This window comes from Impatiens glandulifera, chromosome 7 (assembly GCF_907164915.1).
Source record: "Impatiens glandulifera chromosome 7, dImpGla2.1, whole genome shotgun sequence".
Classification (NCBI taxonomy): Eukaryota; Viridiplantae; Streptophyta; class Magnoliopsida; order Ericales; family Balsaminaceae; genus Impatiens; species Impatiens glandulifera.
Window position 1 is genome coordinate 31,352,930 of NC_061868.1, and position 10,510 is coordinate 31,363,439.

Sequence of the window (10,510 nt, forward strand, 5' to 3'; positions counted from 1 at the left end):
GATTTTAATCAAACATGATTGGGATGTATAAAAAAATGTTCCAAACAGTTGCACAACATCATTACAATCATGTTGGGAAGCTTTTTGGGATGTGAACTTCAAAGATTAGCAAATCCATTTTTTTTTAAATTAAAAATTAAGTTTTTCTTTTTAAGACCGATTGATCGGTTCTAGCTTTCACAGAAATCTAATAAATGATCATAAGATCGATTTACAATCATCAAATTCAAGAGTTAGACAAAATTAAGCTTATGAAAACTGAAATATAAAATTTCAATTTCAAACTGAAAGTATGAATTAAATGATGATTGAAAAATCACTAATGATTGGAGAACACTCCTTAGACCTTAGGGAATGTTTTTGGATGCTTAGTTAGATCCAAGCTTTAGAGCTTTATACATAATTTTTGGAAAATTAGAAGTTTTGAGTTTTAATGGCGGATTTTCGAAATTCTTTGATTCAGGGCTTGATATGTTATCTCTTGCCTTTAGAAGTATTGAGGGAGATTATTTATAAATAATTTTTTTATTAAATCCTTAAGAGTTTGTTTGAAATTAATTTTTTCCCATCTTTTTTGTTTTAGTATTGATCTTTTTAAGTACATAAAATATTAAAATAAATATGACAATTTTTTTTCCAAATATTTTTTAGGGTTTGTGTTAACTCATTTCATCCTAAATAATTTATTTTAATCTCTTGATTTTTTCTTAAAATTATTTTAAAATAAAATGAGTACAACATTTATCCCAAATAATTTTTTTAGCCATTTTCTTTAATTAGTTAGTTTTTGTTTATCATAATAATTAATATAATTAATTGTTTAATTGAACTTTTGGGAATGAGGTTAATTATTTTAATTTTATTTATTCAAAAATAAATTTAAATAATTATTTTAATTTTATAAACTGCATAAATAGATTTTTAGTACTCACATGTATTATACAATTTTTTAAAGTTGCATTTTCAACCTAGGGTTTTATGGAAGAAATTATTTTTTACCAAAGTATAATATCATCAACACTTATCCTTAAAGAAAATATTCTCTAAAACAAAAGTATGTAAGAGCTGAATTTTATTTTGCTAAGAATGTAAGAGTTAGTTTTGTTTGCTTCTTAGTTGAGTTTTCAGAAAAAAAGGGGGAAAATAATTATTTATCAAAGTATCCCAAACATTATTAACACTTTTTCTTAAACAAAATATTCTCAATATAATGTAAAAGGAGCTAAGTTATTTTTCTCAATTATTTCTTCACCCATAAAAAAAAAAGGACAAAATGATTATTTTCTGAACAGCGAATTATAATTGGTCTGTGAGAATGTAGTATTTGGTATGATGTGAATTTAGCACGAGTTATCTTACAAACGGCTGGCATTTAAGCTTTTCTTTTCCTTTCTTCATTAATTTGATTCTCTCTCTCTCTCTCTCGTCGCCGTAATCGCTGTTCCCTCAAGACTGCGTCCTCTCAAACGATAGCCCGCGGCTTACCCACCTCCGCCGGCTATCGTGGACTTCACTTATCACTGTCTCATCGCCTTTCGTAAGAGATCTTCCTCTAATTAGCTTTGAGTTCTGTTTTCAAGTTTCAATCTTATTCAATTTGTACTAGAAATTACTTATTGACTGATTGATTCGAGTTTAGATGGGTTCCCTTTTCTTGGGTGTTATTGTTTACGTTTTAATAGTTGAAATATATGTATGTATACGTAATCTCAGAGATTGGTCTTCTGGCAGGTTGAGATTGTTCTATATGTTGTCATTACAGTAAAGACTCGCGCTTTAAAGGAGATATTTTGTTTTTCTGTCATGGGTTTTCAAGTCTTTATACAACCCTTGTTGTAAGAATGAAGTTACTAGAACTCAGGACAAGAAACAAAAGAGAAAAATTTGAACTTGCTTACTTGTGTTGTCGGATTGTTGACAAATCATTTGAATGGCATATAACTTGTGACTTTTCATAGAAAAATCATTTGTCTGGCTGTGATGTTTTTCTCATTTTCTTCATAGGTTGTCAGACACCGTTGCGTTGCGTTGATTAAATATGGGTTGCGGGCCGGCACCTTTCTCAGAGATTGGAAAACAAACAAAAGGTGCTTGTCTTTAGAATTCATTTTTATTTTTGTGAAGTAAATTGTATACTTATTGAGATAAAGTAATGCATAGAAAAACTGTTTTTGATATGTTTCTTTGGTTGACTACGCTTACAAATTATGTAGGAATTTGGTTAAGAACAAAATAATCCCAGTTAGATTCATATGCATTCTTATTGTGGAGCTTGTGAGGTCTCACATTGGAAAACTGTGAAGGAGATGTTTGTTTCTTATAAGTATGAGGTTATGGGTTATTTCCAAAATTATAAATATGGCTTGTAGTGTGGTGACCTAGTTGTTATAACTTATACTTTCACATGCTTGAGGCTTTACACTGGATATTGGAGTGTCAGTGAATGAATTATAGATATTTATTCTAGGTTCCTCCTTGTAATGACAACATCATTTTTGTTGTAGTGCATTGAAAAGCAAGGAGCTACTTGTGTTGAAATGGAGGCATTAAAAGTTGTTTAACAGTAGTAATGTAATACCAATTAAACTACCTCCAATAACTACATAGTTTGGCACCCTATACATGAAAGATGAGATTCAAGATTTTCTTGGATACATTAATAGTGACTATGAAAGAGACCCTGTAGACAAGAAGAGAACATCAGTGTATGTATTCTTTAATTAGAGATTGAGGTGATTTGGTCCTTAAAGAAATAGGCCATAATTACAAAAGCTGTGTTTGTAGCAGCAACAATGTGCATTTGTCAAGCAATGTGGATGAGAAGGGTATTGGAAGCTCTCAACTATTCATTAAAGGAATGCTTTACTCTCTCTCCTACTGTAACAATGCATCAACTATATAATTGTTAGAAAGAAAAAATGCAATTTTACATTGGAGGAGCACGCACATTAATGTAAATGGGAATGCTCGTTGTAGCTGAAATAAACAAACTCTAGAAGCACTTAGTTTAAGGGAGGAAATGTTTGTAGAAGTCAAAGCGGAGACTAAGTTTTTTAGCTCATTTGACATGTTTTCAAGTTTTAGTTAGTGTGTTAGTTAGTGAGTTATTTATATTTCCTAGCGGGTCCTCAATTATAGGAGGTAGTTTAATTTTGTCCTTGTTTGTTTTCCCTTTGAAAGTCCTGTAAAGGCTATTTAGAAGCCAGAAATTTGCAAATGGTTAGTTTAATTGTCAATTTTTTCTTGGAGTCCTATGTGTTAAATTTATTATTAGAACCTAAGAAAATTAACAAAATACGAATGTGAGTGAAATGAATGTGAGTGAAATGACGCAAGCTGTGAGCTGGACCTTGAACAATAGGAGATGAAAGGAGTGACAATCGTCTTCTTGAATTTCGAATTATTAAGGTCAACACTATGACCATTAGAGTGAGCTGAAGAATAACTTGTTGCGAACAGTGCACGAGAAGACGCAAAAAACTATGGTGGACGAGTTGCGAATGAAGGTTTACAAGGTAAAGCATTACCCATTCCATGCCATTGACATAGAGAATTTCAAACAAATCTTAGAAAGTTGAGCCTTCAAAATTGTTTGGGAATCATTGAAAAACATGTTTGGATAGGTCATAACATGCATTCATCATTGTACTACTTCAGATCAGAATTCTTAGGATTTTTTTTATTTGACCACATGATTCGAATTGCATTATTCATATAGTTCTATTTCTTCTCTCAGCTACTCCATTTTATTGGGTATGTGGTGTTGTCCCTTTATCCCATTCTATTCACCTAAAATTTTGAAATATATGAAGTCAACGCCTCTATTAGGATGCAGACAAGCCACAAGCTCTCCACGTTCCTTCTCAACTCACAAACATTTCATCCACCCGAGTTTGTTGCATTTTGTCAAACATTGTTGAAGTGAATGATTCTTCCATGTTGTTATGTGATCAATTAGGAGCATATATGCTATTGTAGCTCTATCAACAAATATTGTTTCGTAGACTTTGTGCTCGGTTGGCAATTAAAATAATTGCTGATGATGTTTATCATGCATCTTGATTCAATATTCAATTTGGCTGATACCATTCAACCAAAAATTCCATTTTTTACTTATTCAATAAGTGAATTTAGAAGTCCAATAGATCTAGTGGCCCAATATTAAGCATGGGACTTCAGCCTAGTTGGTGATTTTGATACTGACACATCTATTAAGCTAGATATTTGGTGGTGGATTTGTCAATGGAAGTCATGGCATGTGCCCACATGATTTTTTAATCATTCCTTGATCGACATATTGTTGGCATATATCCATTCTTGGCATCTAAAGGGTTTCCTGTTTTCCCTAAACAACTACATGCATGATCCTTCTATTAGATGCACATGTGACCTCTCCTCTTCTGCAACAATTATAACAACTACAACTGGGTGAAGTCTTTCGTTTTGTATATAATCGAGGGAGATTGAAAGATAGTGCAATTGTGTAACGCCGTTCAATCGTTTAGATCAATAATTTCTCAAGGGGAAGTGATGTAATGGTAATAGTAGGTATTTCGTAATGGTATAAAGATAGTATGGTAGTTATTATAGTAAGTTAGTGTGTTAATTAGTTAGTTGCTTATAAGAGTGGATTATATAATATTTGAAGTAATGAATGAATAAAATAGTATTTAATCTGGATTACTTTTAAGTCTTAGGCCATTCTTAGTCTCATCTACAATTCTTCTACAACCTAGATCACTAGGCTGGTACGAAACAATGGTGGTTAAGTTTGCATCCATTGAGTAGATGTTTTCCTTAATCAGGGTCATTGCTTAGAGATAATTCACATAAACATTTGTTTGTACTGAGTTGAGTTGACATGACTTAAATGAGTATTGTAGAGACCTCAGAATTGGGCAATTTAGGCAATGCATGTATCGTTAGAATGTTATTGTTGGAAATGATTATTCATTCCTCTCCATACAAGATGTTTTATGTCTATGCATGTCTCTCGAGTTCTATTATTTTGTGTTGTCTGGCGGCAAGAGTTATTAAATCTTCCATTTCATTTTATCTTCTTGTATTTTCATGTAAATGCTTCAATTTGGTATTTATTCTATTAACATATAATTCAATGATGGTTCACTGCAGATCTTTTGACCAAAGATTATAATTTTGATCAGAAATTCATCTTTTCAGTTCCAAGCTCTTCAGTGATGGTATAATCTGATTCCACTTCATTTGACATGTTATGAATTAGGATTTGATTCATAGTGACTAGATTCCAATTATAAACTACAAAATATAGTCTGAATTTCAGGTTTGCAACTTTTATATGTCAGGGACTTACAGCAACTGGGGTGAAGAGAGATCATTTATTTGTTGGTGACCTAAATGCACAGTACAAGAGTGGAAACACCATCGTGGATTTGAAATTTGATACATTTTCTAAAGTAAGAAATAAATTTTATAATCTTTTCTATCTCATCCCACAACTTGGTGATATTGATTATGACTTCCATAGCAAACTGACTGAATATAGTAATTAATACACAGATATCTACCAAGGTGACTGTGGATGGTATATTTCCCACTACTAAGGCAGCATTAAGCTTTAGTATTCCTGATCACAAGTCTGGCAAGGTCAGTTATAAATCTCAATTATTCTTGTATCAGCTTTGTGTCCAAAAATCATTATTTTGAAAACATTTACTTATTTTCTGATATCACTTCTCTTTCTAGAAGCTTATGACTAAATTTCTAGTGATATTCATTTGCTCTTATTGTTATCTTATTATTTTAATCATGCACTGTTAACTGAGTTGGATTTTGCTCCCTATAGTAAACTCGGTATGATATCTCTCTTCAAACTTAAAAAGAATACGATTTAGTTACCTATGCCATGAGAGAACATAATTCCGTCAAGTCAGAGTATTCTCGCTTCTGACATGGACTGGAGACTTTTTTTTTTTTAATTTCCATCTTGGTTCAAAATAATCCATTGAAAAACTTTTTTTTGTGTGTGTGCTGATTTAGCAATCTATCATGATTTGTGTTCTGCATTTGAAGTTGGTTTACTGATAAATGATTGTTCTATCTGTTACGCATCAGCTTGATGTTCAGTATAGCCACAACCACGCAACAATAAATTCCAGTATCGGCCTGAACCCCAACCCACGTTTGGAATTATCCACTGCTTTAGGTAACAAGGACATTGTTCTCGGAGGAGAAATTGGTTTTGAAACCCATTCTGCTTCTTTCACAAAGTGCAATGCCGGGATTGGAATTAAGAGAACTGATTTCATCGTGTCTATTCTATTGTATGTACTACTACTACTGTGTATTTTTCTTTTCAACTAGATTTCTAAAGACATATCTTTGGACATCTTAAAGAAATCTTGTTAATGGTTTTCCAGGGAGGATAAAGGACAGACAGTGAGGGCATCTTATATTCACCATGTGAATCAATCAAGTGGAACCCAGGTTGCTGCAGAAATGATCCACAGATTTTCTTCAGGATTGGAGAACAGTTTTGCAATTGGAAGCTCCCATGCTTATGATCCCTACACCACAATTAAAACTAGGTTTGTCAATGATGGAAAGGTCGCAATGTTGTGCCAGAAGGAATGGAGAGCGAGGTCACTGGTCACTGTTTCAGCAGAATATGATCCCAAGGCCAAAGTCGCCCCTAGACTCGGTCTAGCCCTTGCTATCAAGCCATGAAGCAGGCAACAATATTTATTTTTTGTGATATTGTTTTAACCCGAAGTCCGGTTCTTCACATCTTAATCCTTCTCGAGGTATGGTTGGGAAAACGAACCCAGTTTGAAGATATTGGTATTACAGTTTAGATTACAATACTTACATTGAATTTTAGGGATAAGAAATCTCCATCCCTGCAAATTTGCTTACAGATATTTGTTTTCATTTCCCTGACACTTGTTAGAATTGAATTTGAAACATGGACATAAGATAGTTCCATTTGCTGATGCCATTGATTTTATTTTATTGTCTTCTGCAAAAACAAACAAGTTTGCAACTTGTTGATAATTAAACTCTGAATTCTGTGAATCATTTATTGGCAAAACACTATAGCGTGATGGAATATAATTGGTTAGGTAGAACTGGGGTCCAATTCCAATTTAATTTTAGATTTGCACATTTAAAATAAAAATTTAAATTATAACGTGATACAGTATAATTGGTTAGGGTAGAATTGGGTCAAATTCCAATTTAATTGTGGATTAGAACATTTTAAATGAATATTAAATTGGAATTATAATTTCGATTGAATTATTGTTTATTTTACACCCTGCGAAATATGCTGAAATAGTTTAACAAAAGATAAAAGAAACAAGAAAGATTCAAACCTCAAACTTAATAATGTTACAACAAATATTAATATTTTTGATTTTTTTTTGTTGTAATTAAGTTTTGTTTAGTTTCAAGAATTTACTTAAAAATCTGTGTATTTATCTAGGGACATATTCAAAAATTTAAATTCGATCTTTAAGATTTGAAAGAATAAAATTCATCATTGCTCTGAAAATTGTTTCGGTCATCAACCCGATTTTTTTGGCGTACTTCGGTCCACCCGGTCCAACCACTAGTTGGACCGAATTTCAATTTTAATTTTATTTTAAATAAATTTAAATATATTAGTATACAAATTATATATATATATATATTCATTAGGCATTATGAAAAATAAATAAATAAATACTAATTAACCTAATGTGTCATATTCATAATTTGATATAATTCATATTCAACAAATATGAAGTAGGAAGCAATAGAAATTTATAGAAACATCTAGTTTTAAGTTTGACTTTAATAGTATATAATAAAGTGACACATGTAACAATATTATAGGCTGATAGTGAAAAGCTACAGAACTATCTACTGTTTTTTATTATCTCTCTAATGGGTTTCTTAAGCATTTCTTACTTGCAATCATCAAACGAATCCAATACATTAATTAAAAGCTAATTCCAAGCATTTTCAACGACCAAAGAAGCAACATCTTCCACCCCTTTTTCACTCTCTGACATCTTCGAGGGTTTCCATTTCTCCCGTTCACAAATCGATAATGTTGCATTTTCCGTCCGCAAGATCTCTGCTCATTCGCCAATGCAAGGATCGACTGAAAGGAGACACCGAAGGCGCACATATTCAAGGCCGCCTGAGAAGATTCCACATCCTTAACATGTAGCGTAGAGCCCTGTCTAAAGGAAAATTAAAACCTTTCAAACCGGAAATATTCAGTTTGATTTTCCGGTTGAACCGTCCGGTCGAACCGGATTTTGACCGGTTCGAAAGGTAACCATATTAAAGTTAAAATCCGGACCGACCAATCAATCGTTTCGCGGTCGGACTGGTTGGACCGCAGTCGGATCACGTATTTTAAAACTATGAAATTCATATAATATATATAATAATATAAATTTTATTTATATTTTTAGCTAAATTTGTTCACGGCGTTAAACCATCGCTAAGAAAATTAACGTTCATTAAAGATTAAATTAAAAACACGTAATGTCAAAACAAGATAATTCCAACCCAAATAAAATTTAAAATAAGATAAACCCAAATAAAATTTAAAATAACATAAATCAATTTAATCTACACGAAAGAAAATGAATGATAGTCACTTAGGGAAAAGAAATTTAGTCAACACATGTAGAAAATGAATGATGGTCACATTTGGATTTGGACAATTGAGAATTTGAAAGTTTTCACTAGATCGATATTCAATTGCAGTGCATGTAAATAAAGAAATATTTTTTTTAGCATAGCAACAACAAGATGTGAATACGCCAACCACTTTGAGATCTTGAGTTCGAGCCCGTCTGAGTATGTTTGTAGGCTATGTGCTTAATCCTTGAGGATTAATCGTACTGTATCTAACGTTCAAAAAAAATAAAAAAAAATAAAGAATTTTATTTAGTTTCACAATTTATCTTCTTAAAAAATATCAATGTTTTTATTGATGTTTTATATTTTTAGATATTTATACACCATTTTTTTAGATATTAATATTTGTAATCATTTTAAAATTTAACGCGTTGATCTCGTCTTTAAGGACGGTTCGTACCTCGCAATTGGTCTGAGCCACAAATGCCCTACATTTCGCTTGAATGCTTCTACAGTAGGAGACAAGGAATTTTAATGGTAATCTAAGCCTGAGTACATTTTGAAAAATGTTTTGTTGATTAGGCTTTCCTAATTCTATTAGCTTACATTCTTTTTGAATCTCGTAAAACGAAGTGATACAAAAATTCACTCAGGAGTCATCTTACAAAAATTGAGACGAGTAATCGAAATATAACTTGGAAAATTTGGTGTACGTTTGACACTATTTTAAGAGTCGCCACTTAGTTTCCTTCTTGAGAAACTAAAAAAGAAAAATTTAAAGAAATTCTTTTGGGCTCGGTACTTAGTTACGCGTAGGAAAAGGCCTTGGCGTTCGGGTCCACACGCCCGTCCAAAAGGACGGTTTCTACTCTGAAACAAATTTGGCATTTCAGGATTTATCTTGACATATTGCATAATAATTTTTATAAATTTAAAGTCCAAACCTAACACCATACCTTACTCAGTAATATACTTATTCCCTAGTCCATGATCTACAGAAAACATGCCATTTCCATTCTTAAAGGTCGTAGCACTATGTCCTATGCGCCTATCCGGAAAAATAGTCTCTACTCGAATATAACTTGCCAGTTATTTGTGAAGGTATGTTATACGTTGCATTCTGAGTTCATAATTCTTTTTCTTGTGTATATCCTAACCTTGTGTCTAATTTATAGAATAACCATATTCCTTTCTTAAATACGACTATAAGCTTCAATTAGGTTTAGATAAATGTTGATATTAAGCCATATAAAATCCTATAAGTTCTCATTATCATGTTTATAAATCTTTAAATTCTTTAGATCTCACTTAAGAATTAAGTTTCTTATAACTATATTAAATTATGACTTTATTAATTAGTATTTTTTTTTACTTCATTTAAGAATATATCTAGTTGTTAAAAAAAATGATTGACAATCACATAATTAATAAGGTTGTCACAATATATTAATTTTCTTGATAACATAATTATATAAATTTAGCAAAGTATAATTAATGGAAAAAAGTGTAATTATGATAACATGTTAAATAGGACTTTTAAAGAAAAAATATAATCAAAATATAAGAATAAATTTGAAAATAGGGCTTTCAAGAAAAAAAAAACATAATCAAAATAATGGTATATGTAAAAATAAGAAAAAATATAATCAAAATATAAGGATAAATATCAAAAAAAAAAAAAAAAATTATACATGTTTGTAACTGATTCTCCTAAGTACAAACTTGTACCAGTTTAAAGGATAAATTATATAAGTTGTAAATACTATTTATATAAAATAATTAACCAAACATTAAACCAAATTTATTGGTAATATAATTATTTTATACCTACAGTTTAATCCTATATAACAAACATAACCTTAATTTTATATTGAAAATATTCAACTTTAAATTT

The 10,510-nt window shown here is 31.2% G+C and overlaps 1 protein-coding gene across 1 annotated transcript; it reads left to right on the plus strand.

Moving 5' to 3' along the window:
• Positions 1-1,380: 1,380 nt before the first annotated feature.
• LOC124910287 (mitochondrial outer membrane protein porin 4) lies at positions 1,381-7,053 on the plus strand. Its single transcript, XM_047450914.1, has 7 exons — positions 1,381-1,537; positions 2,005-2,087; positions 5,134-5,201; positions 5,325-5,435; positions 5,539-5,625; positions 6,094-6,302; positions 6,399-7,053. The coding sequence occupies exons 2-7, from the start codon at positions 2,039-2,041 to the stop codon at positions 6,703-6,705; spliced, it is 831 nt and encodes a 276-aa protein (XP_047306870.1). The 5' UTR covers positions 1,381-1,537; positions 2,005-2,038; the 3' UTR covers positions 6,706-7,053.
• The last annotated feature ends 3,457 nt before the right edge of the window (positions 7,054-10,510 follow it).

What these genes read in the sequence shown, in the direction of transcription:
- LOC124910287 (XM_047450914.1), top strand. Translation starts at nt 2,039, where the DNA reads ATGGGTTGCGGGCCGGCACCTTTCTCAGAGATTGGAAAACAAACAAAA. An exon ending in TTCCAAGCTCTTCAGTGATG is followed by an intron (nt 5,202 to 5,324) that starts GTATAATCTGAT and finishes TTTATATGTCAG; the next exon opens with GGACTTACAGCAACTGGGGT. An exon ending in AATTTGATACATTTTCTAAA is followed by an intron (nt 5,436 to 5,538) that starts GTAAGAAATAAA and finishes ATTAATACACAG; the next exon opens with ATATCTACCAAGGTGACTGT.